The 24,970-nt window shown below is 28.9% G+C and overlaps 2 protein-coding genes across 2 annotated transcripts; both read left to right on the top strand.

The window, feature by feature from the left end:
- Positions 1–352: 352 nt before the first annotated feature.
- Positions 353–1,947, top strand: LOC778087 (transcription factor MYB30). The gene is made up of 3 exons (XM_003526255.4): positions 353–612; positions 739–868; positions 1,004–1,947. Exons 1-3 carry the CDS (start codon positions 480–482, stop codon positions 1,695–1,697), a joined length of 957 nt encoding a protein of 318 aa, XP_003526303.1. The 5' UTR covers positions 353–479; the 3' UTR covers positions 1,698–1,947.
- An 8,493-nt stretch (positions 1,948–10,440) lies between these two features.
- On the top strand, positions 10,441–12,344 carry LOC100776043 (transcription factor MYB58). Its single transcript, XM_014777160.2, has 3 exons — positions 10,441–10,631; positions 10,915–11,044; positions 11,705–12,344. Exons 1-3 carry the CDS (start codon positions 10,499–10,501, stop codon positions 11,922–11,924), a joined length of 483 nt encoding a protein of 160 aa, XP_014632646.1. The 5' UTR covers positions 10,441–10,498; the 3' UTR covers positions 11,925–12,344.
- The last annotated feature ends 12,626 nt before the right edge of the window (positions 12,345–24,970 follow it).

The raw sequence follows: 24,970 nt of genomic DNA, 5'->3' as shown, positions 1-24,970 counted from the left end.
AAAAACATAATGTACTTCTTACCAAATACTATTACTTATTTTAATGAAAAATTATTGAATTCAAGGAGTAATCCCCATAAGAAAAGGTAGTATAGTCACATTCAAGTTTTCGGTTCACACTTTAGAATGTCACATATATAATGTCACTATCTACTATATATACCCATGGCCCCATATATTAATAATGTAATGTGAAAGCCAAGAAGAAACACAGAATATAAAGACCATTATTTTTGGGAAGTCAGCAGAATCTTTTATTTACCGGATTTAAATATATACTACCGAACATGAAACACGTTTTGAATGTGAACGCGTGAAGCATATAAATAAGTGACTGGTCAGACACAGAAACAATCATTATTACTCTCACACGCTTGCATACCATACCAAATGACAGAACCAAAAAGAGGAACACAAACACTAAATAACACACTCAAACCATTCAGAGTTCAAGTTTACTTTGTTTATCACAATTAAAGATGGTGAGAACCCCATCTTGTGACAAAAGTGGAATGAGGAAAGGTACTTGGACACTGGAGGAAGATAGGAAGTTAATTGCATATGTTACTAGGTATGGCTCCTGGAATTGGCGCCAACTTCCCAGGTTTGCAGGTATACATATACTTGAACACTTGTCAAAATTATAATTAAGCCAATTAATTAGTGAGGATTTAATATATATAATCATGGCAGAAAAAGTTTATTAATTCTCTATTTGGTGCATTGATTTTTAATTAGGTCTGGCAAGATGTGGGAAAAGTTGTAGATTGAGATGGATGAATTATCTAAGGCCTGATGTCAAAAGAGGGAACTTCACTCAACAAGAAGAAGAATTCATCATCAGAATGCACAAAAAACTTGGTAACAGGTATAAACTTAGATATTATCACTTACCTATATCAATTCAAACAGACTTATAAATTCCCATATGAAATGGGTCAATAACTAGAACATTGTAATACTGGAAAGTTAATATGATCATTCATTAATCCTTCATTTGCAGATGGTCTACCATTGCGGCTGAGTTACCAGGAAGAACAGATAACGAAATAAAGAACCATTGGCACACCACACTCAAGAAGAGGTCTCAACAAAACACACTCACAAAGGAAGAAGCTAGAGCCTCCAAATCAAAGGATAAGGTACTTCCCAACAAGGGTGTTACTGTTACTCTTCCAGCTACTTCTTCCCAGATTTCAGATAATTCATCATTATCGCCAGCTTCATCCACCAGCAGCGAGTTTTCCAACATAACTTCAGATCCTTCCACTGCTGCCAGCATGCAAAATTTGGTGTTTGAAGATGATGATGAGTTCGGTTTTCTGGATTCATACATTGATCCTATGAATAATGAAAGTTTCTGGAAAGAGCTAACTCTGGATGACATTTCCTTTAATAATGTACCAATAGTTTCAGAAGATACCAATGGCTGTTTTCAAAGTACAAGTTCTAGCAATAGCAACACCCTTGATTCTCTGCATAAATCAACCAGCGAAAGTATTGTTGCGGATAATGACTTTGGCGGCTTTTTCGATGCATACGCAGAAGCAACCGTTGACAACTTTTGGACACAACCATATGTGGCTGGCATGTCCTCCCACGTTCCAACTGAACTACTTGCTCCCTCCGTTGCAGAATCTGAATATTTTACTCCAATATATGATGATCTGTGGGGCCAAACTCATTTGTATTATTAGCTTATATTCTGATATACAAAAAATAGTGCTTGTTCAGTTTGAGAGTAACTACTACTATTATACACAGTCATGAATAATGATAATTATTGTTACTTATTGCAGGTGTGTATTAGTCGGGTTAATAAACGAGAGTGTATATATATATAAATAAAGTATGTATATTGAAGTTGCTTTAGGGTACTTTTCCCGCCTATATGTAAATATAAATTGCTTTAGTAAACTTTCTTATTATAATTTATTTTGAATAAAATTAATGTGTTTTTCGTTACAAGAATTTCACGTTTTAGTGTCTGCCAGAAGGCGACACTAAAATGCAATATTAACCAACGCTAAACATATATTAATGTCAGCTTTGCGTCGAACATGGCACCATAATGCTTGAAGCTATTTTTTTTCATCAGCGAAACATCTGATGCAAAATAGCTTCCGCTAGAAAATTGACGTTAACGTATATACCCTGATTAAAAAGAGGATCAAACAAAGCCAAGACTAAGATCACATCTCAAGTCAGTTCATTGGATTAAGATTTTAAAGAATTAAAAAAAAATTCAAAAAAATCTTGTGGTATTAAATTAGGATTTTAAAATAATATAAATAAGTTTTGTGGTATTCAATTAAGAAGATTTATATTTTTTATGGAGTGCAACAAAATCTGATGGTATTTAATTATGATTTTTTATAATTTAAAAAAGTTTTCTGATATTAAAAAATATATAAATTTTGATAAATTTTTTGAAAATTTTTTAATACAAAACATCTATCAAACAATCTCATTCAAACCCTTAAAATTTTGTTAGATTCTTTTTTTTGTTTTTTCTATCACTTATTAGACATTTTTTTTCTCATCACACATATTTTCTTTTCTTTACAATACTCAACATCAAAATAAGATCTACACAATTGAAAGAGTTATCGAATAGTTGTCAAAAAATAATATTTTTTAAGATTTGTGTGTCATATATATTTCTTTTATTTTTTTTAAAACAAAAAAATATCAAATATATTTTTCCCCTAAATTGAATTACTATTTATCTTATGTGTCAAGGCTAATCATGTTTTTCTTAGATTCATCACCTGCTCAACACAATATTTTCGTGACTATCACATTTTATTTTGTCTTTCTCATAACTCAGCAATCTTCCAAAAAAAAATTCATCCTTATCATTCCATTTTAGTATGTTTATTATTACACACATTTAAACATGTCATTGGATTCATCATAAATAATTATAGTAATTAAAAAAAATCAGAAAATTAATGTACAATTATAAATCTATTGTTCAAATCAAAATGGTGAGAATGAGAAGATGTTATTACAAGAAGGATTAGTATAAGAAGACTTAAAGCTAAAATCAATTTAGCTATTTATAAATAAAAACATTATATTGATTTTACTTTTTTATCCAAATCTCATAATTTCTTATTACTTTTTTCACTAACCTTTTTAATTTTAAATATGTTTTTGAAAATCCAGAGAAATCCTTAAAATCTTATAAATTTATAAAGTTCTTTCAACTTTTAAATTTTTTAAATTCTTATGATATAAATCTATTAAAATTTAAACTATCATAAAAGTCTTGTAAAGAAGGCATACTCTTTATAAGTAATATTTAAAATTTATAATAATTTTTATATCAAAATAGTCTTTTAAAATTCTAATTCAATACACCCCTACGTCTTCGAATTGGAAAAAGTAAAAAAAAAAACAAAAAAAATGTTGGGTGGACCCAAAAAGCCCACAATACGTAAGTTTTTTTTTTTTCAATATTAGTCAATGCAAATTTTTATTTATTTTTAGTTATTATAAATGTGTGTTTTTTCAATTTTAATTTTTTTAAGATTTTTTTTTCATTTTTAATTCTGTAATTTCACGCTTTAATACTAAATTTAAAACTCAAACTTATAGGTATAGAACTAAAAATAAATATAAAAAACTAACAAACAATAAAATTAAAATCACAAACTTATAGAAACTAAATTTATATTTAAGCTTAAATTTTAAGTATAGTTTCATAACTAACAGTTAATAATAGTTTTCGTGCTCAATTATTTTTTTAGAAGTTCAAGATATAATGCGTTAAGAAGATTCGTTTTTGTAGTAGCTAGTGATTTTATTTTCATACAAATTTTAATTATTAAGATATATATGCTGATGCAGTTTAGAATGTTCTCCGTTAAGCGCTTTCAAAGAATTATTCAAAAGACATCACTTGCAGACTATTATATACTATTAACTACCTTATTCAAAGGAGTAGCATTTTTTTCACCCTTTAAAATTTATGCTAGAAGCATAGTTTGTTCACATTGGACCTGCTGGTTGTTTTTATTCAACACTTGGACAACACAGTACATAAATATTTCAACTATAACTAAAGATTAAATCAGCAAGACTTTTGAGACCACGAGCTGGTTAATTAACCATTAAGATAAAAGAATATGTTGGAGATATGGATAATATCTATTTTGCATTATATTCTCTGCACACGTTTTATTAGAAGAAAATTCTCGTCCCAGTGTAAAAGCTTGGAAAGTCAGATCAGTTCTTTGGATTTAATTTCACACGGTCATAATACAGTAGAAGACGATCACTTGTTAAGACCCACGATGTAAAAGTGTACTTTAAAGAATAAAATATAAACAGGATTGGATCCTTCTATTAAATAAATCTAGAACACCGTTGAGTAAAAAAAAAAAAAAAAACCCTAAAACGTAATTTTATTACATGTTCTCTAAATAGACTGAATTATTGTGTGCCAAATGAAATGACAGGTTGGATGTAATTTTATTTTTATATTTGGATGTAATGTTTTCATTCTTAAGAAAATTAATTAAACTAAATATAATGAATAAATTGCATCCAACTCCGCCCTAATTTCATTCTTTAATTGCTAGTCAATGCTGGTTGCCTAGCCTTTGTTACCAAATACAGGTAATTGAAAACCCTAAATGCTGACAAAATAATTAATTCCCTTATTATAATCCGTTTTTTTACATGACCCATATTATAATCCTGAATAAGGAAATCTTGAAATCATAAGATGCTGCTCAGCACCACCACGGGACCTTTTCTATGTCTTATATATTTTTATCAGAAAATAACAAGCTTGTTCATATAATAATTTATTTAATTTGTGATTAGCAGCGAAGAAACAAGTTAAATAATGTCACCCTCTGGTCGTATTTGAGAACTGATCATAATCAGAACGATATTAATTATTGATTAATAACTGTAGAAAACTTGATGGTTACACAACTCCCATTTCAAATTTTCAATAATAAAAGGTTGATACTTAAAATAAAATAAAAAAGAAAGTGAATTCAAGTGATATTGACATATAGCACGGAGCAGCTTGACCTTGACTTTGAGATTCCAAGTCTTTTCTCCTTCTTCTCGGAAGGCGCTATTCTTTCAAAACAGTTGTCAGTTGTCAGAAAAGAAGGTTAGTACGAATTGTTTGACAAAGATACTTCAGTATTTCGACACGAGGAAATTAACTTTTTATGTTTAATCAACATCATTTACCAGTCCAAAAATATTTTAGAGCACGAAACACGTTTTGGTCAAATTAAACTTTTAAAATCAGCTGGTGTACGTATTCAGAATTTTGTACCTAAATAATACAAATAGGTTAATTATTTATTATATTATATATATATAAATAATATAAAATATTATTTAAGATTCTTCTAAATCGATTTCTCTTTTTTTTGAGTTAAAAAATCGGTTATCTAAAAACTAATTTCTTAATTACTTTTTTATATAGGTTTAGAAATAAGTTTTTGGAAAATCAATTTTTAAACGTTCCTTTATTTTCATTTTTTAAAGCCAAGTTACGAAATCTGAATTGATTTTTAATTGTTTTAGTATTTTTTTAAAAAAAATTGTGTTATTAATGGTCTATATTTATGTTTTGTTTAAACTGAAAATAATATTATTTTGTGTACTATGAATGTTAATTTGCTCTCTTTAATTGATTGAATACTGACCATTTCATTTTTTTGAGATGATTTGGTCTTATATTGCTTTTTCCCAAACAACTTGACTTCATATTGTTTTTTTAGACTATATGATTAAAGGATGCTTTTTACGAGAGAGTTTGATTAAACATTGCATTTTTTGAATTACGCAAATCAACTGTAATAAAACGCAATCTAAATAGTTTATATTGTTGGCGCGATCTCATTCGTTGACATGAGTCACAGGAGAACAATTGTCACCTAATATAAATAGTAATAGAGATTATATGCAACTCAACACCTTTGTCTGATATTCACTATATTACTTAAAACATAGAGAGTGGATCTCCTCTTATGTATTGCGATGGTGATATAATTCCATCATATGAAAGGATCACAATAAGTGAGAACATGTCACTTGATGTCTTGAGAAAAATATTTTTTGACGTCAATGGAAGTTGTAGAATTTTACTTGATTTTTTTTACTGTCAATCAATTTATGTAGGCGATGATTGTGTTGAATATGACTATATGCAGCTCAAACGTGATGATGATGTGAGAAATTTTTCCATCTACTTAAAATTTAATACCAAATTTCTGATTAAATTGAATGCAACTTTTGGGTTTCATTCGAGATGAAATTCTTGCGCAAATTAGTTGTCACATTTTGTAAAGATTATATACTTTAATCATGTTAGTCCCTAAGTTATTTATCTAAATTTTCTTTATTTTTTTCCTCTTCAATCATGCAAATTATCTACATTAAAGTTGGTTTCAAATTATGTGATTATGTCACTTATTTTATAAATGTATTATTTAAAAAATAATTGTTTTATTTCCATAATAACAACAAAGATTCTACATGTATGTTATTTCATAGGAAGGAATTGAAAACGTGATAGAAAAATTTATAAAAAAATTTCAAACAAAATTTTAATAAAAAATTAACAACAACATATGCAAATTAAAATTTTATTTTTATATAAAAAATTAATATATAATTTAATAAAAAATAAAATAATTAAGAAATTAAATATTTCTAAAACATTTTTAAAAAAATCATTTAAGAAAAAACTGATTTCTTAACTGATTTTTTTTTTTTATAAAAAAACGGTTTTAAAAAATTAAAAAATTCCACATTTAGAAATCGGTTGTTAGGAAAATTATTTTTTGTACCTTAAATAGTATTTTTGTATATTCATGTAAATAATATTTTGAATGTATTATTTAGATAACTAATTAATTTATTTGTATTATTTGGATAAAAAATCTCATGTATTCATCAGTCAATTGCCTACATTACGTACGTTAATAGAAAAATGACACAAAATTAAAAAGGTAGCGTTTACCTTATTTATTAATTATTTTATGGAGTATTGCTTTTGTTTTGTTTTTTTTTTTTATGATTTTTGAGCTATTGCTTTAATTATTACAAAAACAGAAAATGAGACACGCATGACACAAAAGCGAAAAGTGAGATTTGGATTTTGTAGAACGATTGTGAGAATCCCATTCCATAACAAAAGTGAATTAAGAAGGTACTCGGATTTCGGAGGAAGATTGGAATACAATTGCTTGCGTTACATTTTTAGAAACTCAGTGAATTGCATAGTAATATGTCCGATCCTTTTTAATTGTCAGATTTTTTAAGAATTTTTGTTGTTATTTATCAAATTTAAAATTATATTAATTACTATTTTATTAATTATACATTCACTTGTTTTATAATATTTAATTTATTTATTTATGTATTTATTGTGGAGTGGAGAAAGAAAGGGATAAAAGTAAAAAAAAATTCATAACTATTTTATTAAAATCAAGAAAATTTATTATATTTCTTAAGTTTTTTAATAATCTTAAAAGAAAAATAAAAAGAAACAAAGAGAATAGTGTTTACGAAGGACACAAGAAATAATGCAAAAAATCATATAGTATTATTTAACTTGCTTAAAGTGAGTTATAAGCAGTGTTCTAAAAATTGGATCAAATTAACTAGTCAAACTAGAAAACCGATTAGAAATCCTTGATTTAGGATAGCAAACAGAACTATCCTTTTATTAATTCTTCTATTATTGCATCATCCTTCTTCTATCATGAGGAAGCATTTAAAAAATTATAATAAATTAATTTTAATTTATACAAGAAATTTACTTTATTCTTTTCTATAAAAATTTATTCAAATTGAATTTTTTTAATGATAATTTCCGAGCTAAGAAATAGATTGGGATTAATTATTAGGATTTTTAGGATAACAGTAAATCTTGAAACAATAACGTGTAGAAAAATGTTACGAAGGCTTCTAGTGGATTAGAATAAATTAGGCCGATTGTAGCTTTTCGAGTAAAAGGTCCAGCAAGTGGGCTGCGAGCCCAGGCTTCTTTCAACATATTAACTTGCAGGCTGTTGCTTCCTGTACCTCCAAGTTGTTTCTTACACCCTTTTCAGAATATTTATTTTGTTTTACGGATTGGTCAATTTGGAAACCAAAATCTGTTATCAATCCAAAATGTAATTTTACATTCTGAAATTGTCATTTCGAAAACCAAAAAAGAAGTGCAGGAAGCAACTTAGAGGTGCAGAAAACTATAACTTGCATGTGATTCGAAATCTCAATATTGAAAGATTTTAAATTAATTCATGGTAACACGGACTTCCTTGAAACTTATATTGAACCTTCAATAATCTCAATTCCTTGTTCATGTTCATTGATGCTTTAAAGTTATTAATTAGTGATAGTGTGAATATATTATTACTTTTCCTTGTTTCCTTTTATTTGGATTCTAGGAAATTCTATTTCTCTTATATATAGAGAAAACATATGTACTCAAAAGGCGAAAGATTATTATTAAATTAAAAATTGAAGTTTTTTTAGTTTCTCAACCTCGTATTCTTACAAATTAACAAGTAGATGAATGTTTATCTCAATCTCTTGACATTCTTACAAATCAACAAGTTTTTGAAACCCTTGTTTAGTCCCATGATAATAGTGACACTGCATCATGCATAGTCACTAGGGTTTTGATTGTATTTGTTTTCTGAAAATAGGTAGAAAATTGGAGAGCTCTTACAAGTTACAAGGGAGATCAAATAAGGTAAGTGTTAGACTTGGATGTGGACAATACTACAAATAAAGTTATTTTATGATAATTATTTATGGTCTTTCATGACGATTTTTAACCATCATGAAATTTATTACGGTATAAAATTTATCGTTTTCCATGATGATTTTTAAAATGGTGTAATACATGAATTTCTACATCAATTTTAAAAACTGGTGTAAAATTTGTTATGTTTCTATAATAAAAGTATTATTTATATTTACTTTTACCTCAATTTTTCTAAAAACCCCCATAGAAAAGGCATGAAAGTGCAAAGAAGGCCAAGGTAATAAGGCATGTTGTAATCTTTTGATTGATCACCAAAGCATAGTGCAGATTGCTCTTTCTCTCTCTCTCCTAGATATAACTTGTAGGCCGCACTAATTGGTTGAACCACGTAATATATAGTTGGGGTGTTATTTTCTACTCCTCTTAATCACTTTCATTTTTTACTTTGTCTTGGTTTTTAGCTTTATTAATTATATACTACATTGTTGTTGTCCCTTTTTTTTTCTTCTGTGTGTTGGCACTTGGCATGTTCCTCAAATCACGAAAACTTCGTGACCCATTTAGAACAATTTATCCTTCCCATCTTTAATGGAGGCGAGAAGTCTTTTTTTTTTTTTTTTTTTTTAAGTCAAAGGCGAGATGTCTTCGTACCTTGAAAATTTTCTAGTGTATATAAATGTGAACTTTACAGCGAGCAAGTTGGGCCAAGGAAAGAAATAGGATTAATGTGCAATATAATTGTTCAGGTTGATCATTTTGTTAAGCACGATTTAATATATTTGATTGATAGGAGTGGCTGCTTTTTGCAAGAGGTTGGGATCTCGGAAGCTGTAGCGAAATTTTCTTCTGTTATATATTGTTCTCTGATTTGAAATGTTATATGTATTTAACATGCAGATTAGGGATTAATTATATCATATGATGTAATGGCCTTTGGCTTCTGTATGGGGCACATCTTGCGTCCTATTGTTAATATAATTTGTCTTTAGCTGTTAAAAAATATATATATTTGATTGAATATTTGTAGAGAAAGTTAGATTACCACTGTGTTGTATCCAATACAGGTGGTAATTTGAATATGTCTTAGACCAAGAAAGTGATAAATGTAATGAGTTCAAACTGGGAGGATATACATTCCCATTTAAACCAGGCTCAGGTCATATTATACAACTTAACTAGCATCAGCAAGTCATCAATAAAAACCCATTAATAAAATTCTAAATAATCAACTTTGCCTCTCTCCGTCTATTTTTATTATTATTTTAATTACAGTCAAGTGATAATTTAGTTAGTTTATACGTATTTCAATTAATTTATGATCCATTCAATCTAACAAAACATAATTATATAATTATTTAAGCTAAGATTCTGACATTGGCAAAATTGTAAATGCATTCTGACTTCTGACTTTAAGTAATTACTTACGCACACACATGATGATTATCCAACAATCAAACCCTTGGCTGCATTCAAATTAATTTTAACATTGTAATTTCTCAATATATGACATCAGAAATAGGCCAGCAAGCTCTTTTTCGAAATAAAAAATGATGGTAAACAAATACTTATGCGCAGACTTTGATCGGTTTCAGTCTTAAATGAATGGAACTATCTGTATCGGTAGATGGCACGCGTTTTGATTTATAATTCCCTATAAATAGTATAAAAGGCTGAGAAATTCTAAATATGGTGCTTTGAGTTGTGTGCTTAGTTTTCTCGGATTTGCAATAAACAAAAATGGTAAGAGCTCCTTTCTATGACAAAAATGGACTCAAGAAAGGTGCATGGAGTAGAGAAGAAGATGAGAAGTTAACAGCTTATGTTAAGAGACATGGTCACTCTAATTGGCGTCAACTCCCCAAGTTTGCAGGTATTATTTGTAAGGATTAATGGAACATTTGGTTTAATCTCCAAAGTAAATACTAGAAATGTCCAACACGTACTGCAAGATAACCCGAAAGTTTGATTCAATATTAACTAATCACATTTATACGATGATGATGATCAATATGCTTAGTTTATACGACTTATTTTCGGTTTCACTTTGATTATTGATATCAATAAATAAAATATATGAGATTGATTACTCTTAAACGCAGTTAATTGGTGATTTATAAACATGTTGATGAGGTTTCAGCGCTGTTTTGTTACAGGTTTAGCAAGGTGTGGGAAAAGTTGCAGACTTCGTTGGTTGAATTACTTGAGACCAAATCTAAAACACGGGAACTACACCCTAGAGGAAGAAAAAATAATCATCAAATTACACCAAGAATTTGGAAATAAGTATAATTTTGCAATTTTGAGAATTTATTCAAAGTTTGATAGTTTATATAGCTATAATTTATTTACTTATTTATTTTATATGAATCTCAAATTTCAAGTGTCCTTGGAACGAGAACATCATATACACACTAGTATAGCTTAAATTTCTATTCTGCGTTTCAACCCTTGCATATTACGTTATTACTGATTTTGAGATATAAGTCTCAGATTCCTAAAGAAAACCAATCGAGTGTGTTTTTCTTTCATAAATTTATTATACCTTTTAAATATCCTTTGGATGAGTTCTATCTAATCGAATTGAAACGATTGAATCAAACAATCAGAAGATTCAGAACACGTGATCATTTTTTTTACACTTTAACTTGCTCTTTCATTTTTCTCTTGCATTCCTGTCTTGTACCTTTTTCTTGTGTGTACTGTGTGAGTCATCAACTTGAAGAATGAATGAGATTTTAATCCTTTGGAAGCTAAGTAAATTAATATTAAAACTCAACTTAAACTTAATCTAAACCTGACTATATATATATATATGTACTAGCTATTGATTGACTATAAGCCATCTTTAATAATTAATGTAAAGTTGCTTAGATAATTTTCTTTCCTACTAGATATCAATGTTAATTAGTATCTAACTTTAACTTAGTGCCTCTAACTTTACAGATGGTCCTTGATTGCTGAAAAGCTTCCTGGAAGAACAGACAATGAGGTCAAGAACTATTGGCATGGCCATCTTAAGAAGATAAAAAGCAATGAGATCACTACATCAAAGTTGAAGTCCAAGCCAGGCTATAGTATTGAAGTAAATCAAATGAGACTCATCAATGTGAAAAATCTGAAAGCCCTTATGCTGATGCTGGTGATGACTTCCCTTATATTTTAGAAAGCTCATTGGCCATGTCCAGGGAAAGTACCTCAGAAGGAGACAACTATTCCCTTACCTCTATTGTTTCACTATCAACCATGGATAGTTCCTTATCAAAAGAAGAATCTGTTCCTCCATTGGTATCTTACGAAGAATTCAGCAGCGATTTTTGGACTGAACCATTCCTCACAGAAGATACGTTTACTAATGAGATATGTAGTGGTGAAGGCATAGCATTACTAATTCCAAATTTTGATGGTGCATATCTGTTGTAGAAAATTGTTAAGAGATTATCATATATACATATATGTTCCATTACAAATTGTTTCACATGAGAAAGACCATTCAACACACAATAATAAGTGGATTGATTTTGGTTAATTCTCAAATTAATTTCAGTTTCCAAATAGTTGGTATAATGCCAATTGAATTGAGCAAGCAATATTCCCGTTAAGGGTGTGATCGAATGGGATATGATCCTAATATACTTGGAGCATTGTTATATCCTACGAAACAATACTGTGCGAATTTCATATTAAAAAAAAAAAGTCGTTACATATAATTGGTTAAATATATGATAAATTGAAGAATAAAAAAGAATGTTTGAAGGAAAATAATCATGCCAAAAATAATTGATATATAAATTTCGTGCAATTTGTAGTCTACCATTTATCTAATATATTTGTGATGTAACTATGACATATGTATGTATCACGCAGCTAGCTATATATATATATGTAAACATTTGTTTGAAGGCTTCAATGGTCCATATTCACATCATTTCTATTTTATTCACAGACACAAGGTTTACAAAGTTAAGAGATGACATCTGTGTATGTAGAAGTGGTAGAGCAGAATTAATAAGCATCTTCGTGGTCAGGTTTTGGCATTTGTGTGAGTGATGCGTCGATCTGTCTGTTTTATTTGCGAGGGCTGCATTTTGGTGTAGTGGTGCACGTGCTAGCTGCAACATGGGTCAATAAAAGCTCTTGAACTTAATTCAATAATATAATTCTGCTGTTGATGGTTATTTCGGGAGTTGAAGGTTGTCTCGGGTGTGTGGTTGCTGTTATATATATATATATATATACGAGTCTTTATTTGGATTTTGCAGTTTACATCGGGTTTTAGCTGCATAATTCATCTATTGTTTTGTTGTTCTGCTGTATCCGGCCGGACATAGGGATGCTCAAGAAAGTTAGTTTTTAAAAAATATCTATAATTATAATTATATATAACTAATTTTATATAATTAGTTATGTAAAAATAGGTATAAAAATATAATCAATTTTATAACTATAGGTATTTTAAATAGTTTATTTTATTCATCTAATTAGTTATATAATTAATTTTAAATATAACTTATTATATAACTAGTTTATGGCCACTCATACGGACATATGGGTTAGGAGGGTGAACTTTACATTTATATTGCTTTCGTACTCTCCGTTGGTGTTTGGAACACATTTTGTGTGCCAAGTCAATTTAATAAATTTATTTTGCCTTTCAATATATATATATATATAAATGGTAGTATATTATAAATATTGTACTTGGATATCAACAACCAATTATAATTCACAAAATCAACTGTTAGTAAAAAGTACATATAGGAAATTGGAATTTAGGATTGAATAGCGAGTATGAATATTAGGGTTTTTTTTAAGAGAAGAAAACAGAAGGAAAAAGACTTGATTCAATTAATTAAGACTTTTAATTAGTTTAATTTTTATTTAATTTCACTTGAAAACCCCTAAAATAATATTAATTATGCATTTTGATTTTTTTTGTTTCGTTTATACTAGATTCGCTACATTATTCAGATCATGTTTTCTTAGGTAAATAAATCTTTAGTTCCATGCCAATTAAAAGTTCTAATTTCGATTCTTAGGTGAATTCTAAAAGGAATAAGCAAAAGATCAAGAATCATTAAGATGAGTGAGTATTGAACCACTATTCTCAATTTAAAGAAGAGCAATGACACTCATCCACTCCAAAATGGGATGGATTGGAGTGATGAAAGAGAAATGTAGAGAGAGAAAAGAAAAAAAGTTGAGATAGAAAATGATATATATGATATGTGATGTGATGAGATGAAAAACATAAAAATAAATAGAGAGAAAAATAGAGTGAATATGGAAGTGATAAAAAAAATGAAATGGATAAATATTATTTTTCTTTAAAGAATCATAACATTAATTCCAAGTGCTGGAGCACATTCATATGTTCAACTATCAATTAATATATAAATTGAAAATTATTACAAAGGTGATAAAAAAATTTGAATGCATTAAGGACAAGAAGCCAATAACATAAAAACAAATTCAGTAAAATTTTTCATAATAAGTGACTTAAAATATCAAATTTTAAAATGTTATCATCAAATCAAGTACATAATCGATCAATTTAAGTGATTGAACTAGTTTAGAGTTTAATTTTCAGTTCAACCAATTTGATCGACCAGTTTAACTTAAGTTTTAAGACAACAATTAAGATGAATTTACTACTAACAACTAACTTTTATAAGCAAAAAGTTTAGGAAGATTCAACATTAAGCAGACTCAATCCAAATCCAAGTCCAACAAGGTTCTAATTACACAATTTTAAAAGGAATAACAAAATTTCAACAAAGATTTGATACAATATACACAATATTTCTTATTTAGGATAAATTCTTGAAGCCCCTCCTTGATCCTATTATGTCATGTAACTTATTAAAAACAATAATAAAACATAAACATCTTAACGTTGAAATAGATATTTAAATTATAATTTAATTATAAATTAACCTCCCACTTATTTTATTAGAAAGGGAAAACCTTATGCCTTTCTTTAATGAAAGAGAAATAGTATATATGGAGAGGAAAGAAATAGGTAGGAAATTAATAAAAATGTAAGTGTGTTTGGTAAAGAAAAAATAAGATAGGAGAGAAATAAAAAGATGCTAGATCACTAATTATTTTTATTCTATTGTCATCTATGCTATTTTCATTCACTTATTTATTTTTTCTTATTTTTTTAACTAAATATTTTTATTTTCACTCTAATTCTTACCTATTTTCATTGACAACTTTTTATTTTCATTCATCTTATTTATTTTCTTCTTACCAAACATATAGAAGTAAAAAATTGATATGTACCTAATTTTAAGTTATGCTTTGTTTCATTTGATAAGTCATTTTCATTTTAATAGTCTCGAATTTGAGTTCCGAGTGTTTAGTTTTATTAATATTATTTAAAAAAGAATATTAAAGCCCCTTTGAATTTATAATAGAAAATATATTTATCGATTATAATTTTTTTTACTAAAATCATAATAAAGCATAATTTCTTTCAAATAATTTAGATTTTAACATAATTCAAGGAAAAGTTTTTATTTAAGCGTAAATTTCTCCATATTTTCATGAAAACGTTGATCTCCGCTTATTATATTTATTCATGCTTTATATATTAATTAACATAAAATATTCCAAAAATAGTTAAGTTAAAATATAATGAGCAAGAAAAAAATTATATTAATATTATTATAATAATCAACAAAAGAATAATAGTGTCCTAATAATCTAGATCTTAATGTAGACTTACATAAATTGTTTATTCTCAAAAGTTAAGTGTAAATTCTCAAATAAAATTAAAAATATTCCATATAAATGAAATTCTTCAATAATTTAATCAAGAAAAAATATACTAATAAACTAGAGATAAATAATGATTAGCCTAAAAAATGATTTCAAACATTAACTTTGCTTAAAGAAAATAATAACAAATATTAGTAGTCACTGCCTAAAAAATATTATATTGAGATCATGCAAGTTTATCTCTCTAGTTCTTTTTTGTTTTTTTTGGTGAATTCCACTCTAGTTAATATCAATAGTCACTGCTAAAAAATATTATTTATAAAAATATAGTAGAATTTAATTTGGTCAAGTCAATATATGAGCTCCACATTTTATAATTTGCTGTCCGGATCAACTCAACTAATTAAGATGAGTCACACGTTGAGATTAGATTCTTTATAACTCAAACAAAAGACAAAAAGACAAAAAGACATTAAAAGGGTCGTCTTATTTAACTAGCTACTCTTTTGTCTAAGTTAAATACTTAACTTATATCAATGCATCACGTGGCACTGATCGATAAAATGTTTTTTAGTGTTACATATCGTCAAATTTAACAAGTGCCCACATCATTACCATGACGTACTTTGCTAACGCTAGCTAGCACAAATCACGGTCGACCTTCACGACAATTCTTGATAAAATAATATAATATATATCGTGCGAACGTTATTTATTTATTTATTTTTATTTTCTGAAATGTTATTTTGTTTTGTTCAAAGTAATTTTAATTTTGTGTAATCGAAATTTAATTTATTATTTTTTAAAAGAATGTCAATTATAGAAGATTTGCTAAAAAATATATATACATTTTGGAAGATCCAAATTTATTGTTCTACGTGATGTTTTTCTATTTCGCATTATATTAACAAAGGTTAAATATTTACTTGTGTTTTAGTCACTAGAGTTGATTAGTTGATTTAGTAGCGGAGGATTTAGGCTCTTTCATAACAATTAAACTCAAATATCAAATAATTTAATTATAACAACTTTGAGCCCGCATTATTCAATTGATTGAACTAGATTGTTTTGATAAGATTTAAGTAATATATATGAATTCTTAAGATGTATCCTCATTGCTACCATATTGCTACCATAATATACCAAAAAAATATATTTATTATTGGGTAATTAATGCTCCCTTAAATAAAATTATTCACACTAAAGGATCATGAGAATAAAACAAAAATTATATCATAAAAATAATAATAACAAATACAAGAATTTAACGTGATTCGACACCTCTTGTCTATGCTTACGAAACCGTCTCAAAAGAATTTCATTATCATAAAAATGATTACAAGATTATAAATCACCCCAAATAGTGTATCACTCTACAAACCTGAGTATTTCATTCAATGGTTACAAGAAATGATAATACTCTCACACAAACACACTTTTCTCCCAACGAAGTGACTTTATTTTACAATCTCTCTTTTCACATGCTTTCTTTATGTGTTGTTTCTCCACTAAATCTCTTTTCTATTTATAATGAAGATGGTCACTAACTATAATAAATAAGTTATCTTGAAAGTAGAAACAAACAAATAACTTTTAATGCATCCATTCAACTAAAATTCATCTAGTAAAATGTAATTTTTCACTTTGCATTTAAGTCACCTAAACCTTAATAATAAAAAATATAATTCTCAATATACATGTATTTTATCTTTTGATTTCAAACTCTACAATTATATTCTGTTTTAAATCCTTAAAAATCAAATTTTAATTCCATGATTGAAACCTATATTATAAAGATAAGAATGTATAACCTTTGAGCACATGAATCATTTGACATGGAACTGATCTAGTTTAATATAGTTTCTAGTTTAATATAGTTTTGAGTTTGAGTTTTGAATATGTTACTCACGCATTTTTTTATTAACAAATTTTTATTTCTAATTTGTTAGTTTTTATTAATAGAAAAAATTCAAACTCATGACATTTTCCTCTTTCTTCTCCTTTGTTTTTTATTTTATAGCAAAAAGAGGGGCAAGATTGATGCACCATGGTGGAATAAATCCCGACTAGGTTGACACTTACACCACCACAAGCCAAAGACAACCACCCTTCATATCCATTAAAAAAAATATTACAAGTGGCTAGGGGCAAAAACCAAACCCAAGGGAGAGATAAACAACAACCAAGCTACCAAAACTTGTAGTTAGGCAAAAATTGTCTATCATATACAAAGAGTTAGCAATGAAGTGGGGGATGAAATTCCACCAACAAAAAGAGAGAGTAGATGTGTCGGGAGCCGCTAGTCTATTTGCACAAATATTTCCCTCATGGAATATGTGATAAGCAAAAAAAATCATATTTTCAGTAAGATGAATACAATTCATCTATCTATTTATTGTGCTCCAGGGAACCATATCAATGATCTTGAAAGCTAAGATGACTAAAGAGGAATATGTTTCAACCCAAAGCTAATTCCTCCAACCTTTCTCATGAGCAACTTCTATGATTGTTATAACTCCAGCGAAAAAGGCATTCTTAGCCTTGCATCCAACATGCAAATTAAGCAAAGCAACCAAGAAAATTTGACCTGTGATTTTGGAAAATGCCCCACTACCCTTTTGTCGTTCCGTTAGTACACCCAACCAAGCAGCGAAGGGTTCCACTTGACCGGACAAATTAATAAAAGGAGCCTTGTGTGGATGGCAGCATAGCATTGGGTGTGAAATCCCCTACTAGCTTCACATTAATTTGCAGCTATATATGTTAGAAAATTAAGATTTGATGTTATGGTATCAGCCAATTCTAGAACTTCTTTTTATTTCTAAGTAAGGTCGTCGCCCCTTCTCCTATGTTACTCAAGTATTTTTTTATATAAGCTAAATTTTATATTTAAAACTCTCTTAAAATGGATTTTTTTTATAAAAAAAATTCATAATGATGAAGTGATTAACTTATGAATTTAAATTAAAAATAAATAAATGTTATGTTAAATATTACCAATACTTGTAGGCTTTTTTGAAATTATTATACATTTCGATCCATTTTTAAACATCGATCGAGAATCTACGCTCAGTATTCTTCTTGTAGTTTACTACGAATCTTTAGCGACCCTATTCTTCATCTTCTTATGTATTGTGGATCTAGCATTCTCATTCTTCTTCTGCTTGTGTTAAAAAACAATCAATAGCCCGTCTGGTTAACTCACAGAGTCATAGATTTCACTAATAACCAGTTGAGTCACACGAATTTCACAGTTTAATTGCATGAATGATCCAACAACATACTCAAACCATTAAAGCGATCGGTTTCTAGTTGAACCAACCAGTTTGAATCAAGTTTTAAAACATTGATTACAAGTAAAAATGAATTGTATTAACATAAAGATTTAGATTGACCAAATTTCAATTATTCAGAAGAAAATATATTTTTAGTCTCTATAATTTATAAAAAAAAAATATTTTAATCATTTTATTTCATCATCAAACATTTTGATCCTTGAAACTTTAAATTAAGTGTTGTTAGTTCTTATGATAGGCACTATCAACAATATTTTTTTTACAGACTACTAAGATAAAAAAAAATATACTTTTTAAGTTATACGTTGGGCTTGGGTATGATCTAATATAGCCTAAAAGTACACTTTATAGTAAAGTTATTTAATTAGGACCAAAAAGTCATCTAAATAAGCTAATAAATCTAAACACATATTGGTTAATGAACTTAGGCCTTTAAATTACGAGTATTGAAATTTAAATCAAACTACCCAAAAAATCAGTTGGTTTGTGTGGTACTTCTATAGTTCTACTAGTATCAAAGCGAAGTTGTTTGTGTTATTTCATGCTATCGAGAAAGCCTGAAATGAAGGTTTTAGTGTACTCATTTGTGATACGGACTCTAAGATGGCCTTGGAGTTAATTGATAGCAGCATGGATATCTTTCACCCATGCTTTCCTCTGATTAGTGCAATCAAGAAACTTTTGCATTTGGATTGAACGATCACCTTGAAATATACTTTGCGTGAAGCAAACTCTTGTGCGGATTGACTTGCGAAAATGGAGCTTCTCATGATGATTTTCTCCTCCATTGGACGCACTGTCCACCTCAAAAAACTTTGTTCATGTTAGTTGATATTATGGGAGCGCTTCATTTGAGGCTTTAGTTTATTTTCGATTCTTTGTCTTGTAATTTCCTACACATAAAAAAAAATTACCCAAAATCAGCTTAAAAACAACTTGATAAAACCATTTAACTTATCCCAAACATTCAAAAACCAATTAAGTCTTCAATAAAAAAAATTGTAACATTGTGTTTTCATAATTGGTTGTTCAAGTGATTTAATTAAATTATAAGAGAAATTAAATTTAGTTTAAGTACTTGAATGAATTAATTAATAAATTTGGTAATTTGATTGTATGTGTGTATGTGGTTAGTGAGTTTTAGTGTTATGGCTTAAAAGAATGATTTTAATTTATGATTGGAGGGATGAGTGTGTATAGTAAGATTTAGGTGTGAAAATGAAAAATTTTAAGAGTTATAAAACCTCTTTTGTGCCGAAATTCTCTCTCTCAACACACTTCTCTTCACAATTGTCTCTTCTCCAAGAAAATAGTGTTAGAGAATCTTGAACTTTGGTGTTGTGCAAAAATAGAGATATTTTCTCCTCCCTTTAATTAGTGGTTATTGACTGATCCTAGGTGAGATAATCTCTTTTTCATCCTCTATTTGAGTCCATTTTCATTTTCCCTAGAGTAACCATAAACCTTCATGGAAAAGCTTATTTTAACGGGTTTTGATTCTATTTTTTGTTGGTTTTGGGGTTGAGTTGATGTTGGTTTAGTGTGATTTTTGTGGGATTGAAGGAAAGATCCTTACTTGGGCTCAAAGCTCACTCATTTTTCTTATCTTCTTCAAAGACTCATCACCTTGGGTTTGATAGGTAAGGGAAACTTTATCATTTTCTATGCTTAAGTTGCTGTGAATTGGTTTCAAGGTTGCTAGAAAATGAATCATGTTGTTAAAAATGGAAGTTTGATCATTTGAGGTTTTGAGTTTTAAAATTTAGGTTGTTGTTTATTTGATGAATATTGATTAAAAGTTTCTATTTGTGAAGTGTTTTGATGTTGTTTATGTATTTGGAAATGATGGGAAAGAGTTTGAGTTTGATTTGGGATGATTTGGAAGTCATGACAGACAATTCTACAAAAATTTTAAAATTCTGCAAAATTCACGTCCAATGACTATTTTCGCGTCCAGTGACCATTTTCGTGTCCAGCGTTCAGTGGTTATTTTGTGTCCAGTGTCCAATGATCATTTTCACGTCCAACATCCAGTGTCGCGTCCAATGACCATTTTTGAGTCCAGTGATCAATTGTGAGTCCAATGATCAGTTTTGAGTTCAGTGACCAGTTTTGAGTCCTGTGATCATTTTGAGTCTGGTCATCAATTTTGAGTCCAGTGACCAGTTTGAGTCTAATAATCAATTTTGAGTCCAGTGATCAATTTTAAGTTCAGTAGCCATTTTGAGTCTAATGATCAGTCTTGAGTCTAATGACCATTATAAGTCTAGTGACCATTTTGAGTCCAATGATTAATTTTGAGTCTAGTAATCAGTTTTGAATCTAGTGATTAGTTTTGAGTTCAATGATCAATTTTGATGTAGATGTGATTAATGCTTGTTTTCCTTGCATAAATTAACTATTTTGAAATCTTAATGAATTTATGATGATATGAAATGTGTTTGAGATTATGTTATTTTATTGTTAGAGTTGATTTTAAAAGGTGTCACCCTTTATCCCACACATATATATTATTAATAAAAAGGAATAAGAATGCGGAATTAATTAAAAATTTTAAAACATATTTAAATAAAAGCATTTCAAAAGGGTAAAAGGTTCACATTCGTTTAGTGAAATCATAATATAACTTGTTCAAGTAATGATATGTTAACTCGTTGGCAAGTGTACCAATTTGTCTCAAGTAGTAAAGTACTTGGAAGTTCGAGTGTCGAATCCACAAGGACTTTGTTTGTACTTATTAGATTGATATAAACCCAATTTACAAGCAAGAGATAAGAAATTTAAAGGTAAAATTTAAAGAAAGTAAGAGATAAGAAGGATAAGAAATTTAAAATAGAAGATTAGAAGATAAGATAAAAATTCAAAGAGATAAGAGATTAAAGTAAACGATAAGAAATGTAGAAGATAAAAATATTAATGCTTAAAGATAAATTCATAATTTAAAATATGTTGGGGCCTAACATACCTAACTACTCTTGATGCAATATTGATGATTTTTCTCTATCTAATACTTTCCCAATTTCCACCCACATCTAATAAGATACTCAACCCTGATTCCTCACAATGAAGAGCCTAATTTATGTATTCTCTCTCAAATTCCTTTACAAAAATAGAATAGTAAATTGCATGAAGTATGGAGATGTATGCAGAGACAAAATAAAATCGTTTTATCCCTAGCAATGAATTGTTTAGATGTCATTTCCCAATTCTTTAGAAATCACCATTTCCCAATGTATAACCTCTAAAACTAATGCATGGATGATCAGGCCATACAGTAACAATAAAGCACAGGAAATAAACAATAAAAATTGACATTGCATTAAGTAGATAATAAGGAAAGATTACATTATAAGGAAATGTCCAACAATGGGAGTTTAGCCTCTCATTGTCATAAGAAACTTTACACTTTAGGGATTGATGTGGATAGAAGAAGAGGGATGGATAGAGGAGGAGAAGGGGATAATGTACATAGAGAGAGGGTTTCCCCTATTAGAGATACTCAAGCATAGGATGTATTCATTAGAGAGTTCTAAGTCTCCGCGTGTGTCGGTGTCCCAGTGGATGTGTCTCCTTTGCTTCTTATTCCTTTTATAAGCTTAAGATAACTTAATTTTCATGCGACCTCACATTTAATGCGGGTTTTCGCGTTAAGCACGCCTTTGAACATCTTTATAGACCTTTTTCAAGCTAAGCGTGAGCTAACCGCCAAGCGAGGAGACACGTTGGACGACGTGTCTTATGCGCTAAGCGAATTGTCCCTCATACATTGACAAATTATTAGGAAAAAAATAAGTATTAATGATAAGGATAATTTAATATATATATATATATATATATATATATATATATATATATATATAAATTTAAGAAAAATTTATTATTATCAATTAAATTAATCACTTTTCTTAATCTAAATGAAATACTTAATTGAGTCTTATATAAATGAAATATTTTTTTAATTAAGGAGTTAAAGCTATAAATAAAAAAATATTAGTGATTAAATGTGAAAATTAAAAAAATAAAGAAAAACATATTTAATTCTTGAAAATATATTCATTTCAATGTTGTTTGATGTGACATATATTTAAATAAACGCAGCGGTATATTTTTCTTAGCGTGAGACACGTAAGAATCTGTTAATAATATTCATAATTTATTAAAGAAAATGCCTTCTTTTGCGGTTTGAAACTAAAGTAAGAGCTGGCTCATTTTTATCGTGTTTTGCATATAAAGTGCTGACATCATTAGTTGTGACGTAGTGTGCTAACGTAGCCGAGGATCATTCGAAGTAAATTCTCGATGAAATCAATCTAAATCATGCGATTAATTAAATCAATAGGATAATATAATATTACTTTTTTCTAATGGCGGCCATAAAGTAAAATTTAAGATTTCATACGATCTATTCAAATCTCTACTGTTAAAATACTTTTTTTTATAGTTTTTATTTTTTTCATTATATATTTTTCACTTATATATATTCCACAAATATTAGGTTCAATTTTTAAATAAATAATTATTTTTAATTTTTAAATAATTTATAAAATTAAATAATTATTTATTTTATGTCAATTCGCTCATATATGTAACTTTTTTGGTACAAAAATCAGATATGTACCCAAACAAATACAAATAAATTTGTTAATACTTTAATTTGTTTATTTTATAATTATTTCTGATTGGAATTGTTTTTACTTTTGAAGAAAGTGTTTTATATATGATCAATATAATTTGATTTATTATTTTTATAAATTGTTATTGTCTTTTTAAATTTGATATTCCATTTTTTGGTTTGAGAAATTAACGATTATTCTTTCCCCACCGCATGTGGTGTATTTCATACTTTATAGACTCCAACGCATTGGAAGACCCTCAATTAGAGTGGTACGTTAAAATGAGTCAACTTAATTTATTTTGATTGACTTGTTAAATAAAGGTGTATAAGCTAGTTTGCATTTTCTCCAATTGTATTTTTTTGACTTTCCCTATTGCAGACTCATACATGAGTGACACATGTATTGAGTATATAAGTAATGAATAAATGGGCGCACACTAATTCATTTTTTCTGTTATTCAGTTGTAACAAACTCTCTCTCTCTTCATCTTCGTGTGTGTGTGTGAAGTGCAGTGAAGCACTCAAGCTCCAACATATGGTATCCAGAGCAAGTTGTTGAAGCTTTGAGAGTGAATCCAGTGTGAGAAAAGTGAGTGAAATCTCAATTCTAACAGAATCAGTGTGTGAGCAACAATGGCGACGAACAGCCATTTTTCGGCGATTTTTCCGATCCTCGACGGAAGAAATTACGATCAGTGGAGTAGGAAGATGAAGGCGATCCTCGGCTATCAGGATGTGTGGGATCTAGTGCAGAACGGATTAATTCCGTTGCCGGAGAACGCAAACGCTGCGCAACAAACAGTTTACAGAGAATCGAAGAAGAAGGATTGGAAAGGTCTATGCATCCTCCATCAGTGTGTGAATCCTGCAATTTTTGAGAAAATTGCGAGATCGGAGACGAGTAAAGAAGCGTGGGATATTCTTGCGAATTCCTACGCCGGTGATCAGAAATTGAAGAAGGTGCGACTTCAAACCCTACGAAGACAATATGAATTGCTAGGGATGGAGGAGAGTGAATCAATTGTTGCATATTTCACTAGAGTTCAAACGATGACGAATCAGATGCTGTACTGTGGTGAAACGTTGTCTGATGAATCAATCGTGGAGAAGATTTTGCGATCGGTGTCATCGCGATTTGATCACATCACGGTGGCGATTGAACAGGCGAAAGATCTGTCGACGATGACGATAGAAGAACTTCAAGGATCTCTTGAAGCGCATGAGCAGAGAATGAATGAGAAGAAAACTGTGAAGCCTAGTACCGAGCAAGCGCTGGCGGCACAAACAGGCAACAAATCTGGTGGAAATCAAAGAGGACGTGGTAGAGGTAGAAACAATTACAGAGGAGGAAGAGGAAGAGGTAATTACAATAACTCGAATTCTGCTAAAGTAAACTCTAGTGAAAACAGTAGCAATAATGAACAAGGAAATAATCATACTGAAAATTATAGAGGAAGAGGAGGTAGAGGTTTTAGAGGAAGAGGGAGAAAATTTGATAAGAGTTATATACAGTGTTATAACTGTGGGAGATATGGACATTTTGCTGATGAGTGCTACAACAATGTCAATGGAAAT

Source organism: Glycine max, chromosome 6 (assembly GCF_000004515.6).
Source record: "Glycine max cultivar Williams 82 chromosome 6, Glycine_max_v4.0, whole genome shotgun sequence".
NCBI lineage: Eukaryota > Viridiplantae > Streptophyta > Magnoliopsida > Fabales > Fabaceae > Glycine > Glycine max.
The sequence above is the reverse complement of the archived record's forward strand: the minus strand, read 5'-3'. Positions and strand labels throughout refer to the sequence as shown.

What these genes read in the sequence shown, in the direction of transcription:
- LOC100776043 (XM_014777160.2), top strand. Translation starts at nt 10,499, where the DNA reads ATGGTAAGAGCTCCTTTCTATGACAAAAATGGACTCAAGAAAGGTGCA. An exon ending in TCAACTCCCCAAGTTTGCAG is followed by an intron (nt 10,632 to 10,914) that starts GTATTATTTGTA and finishes GTTTTGTTACAG; the next exon opens with GTTTAGCAAGGTGTGGGAAA. An exon ending in CACCAAGAATTTGGAAATAA is followed by an intron (nt 11,045 to 11,704) that starts GTATAATTTTGC and finishes CTAACTTTACAG; the next exon opens with ATGGTCCTTGATTGCTGAAA.
- LOC778087 (XM_003526255.4), top strand. Translation starts at nt 480, where the DNA reads ATGGTGAGAACCCCATCTTGTGACAAAAGTGGAATGAGGAAAGGTACT. An exon ending in CCAACTTCCCAGGTTTGCAG is followed by an intron (nt 613 to 738) that starts GTATACATATAC and finishes ATTTTTAATTAG; the next exon opens with GTCTGGCAAGATGTGGGAAA. An exon ending in CACAAAAAACTTGGTAACAG is followed by an intron (nt 869 to 1,003) that starts GTATAAACTTAG and finishes CTTCATTTGCAG; the next exon opens with ATGGTCTACCATTGCGGCTG.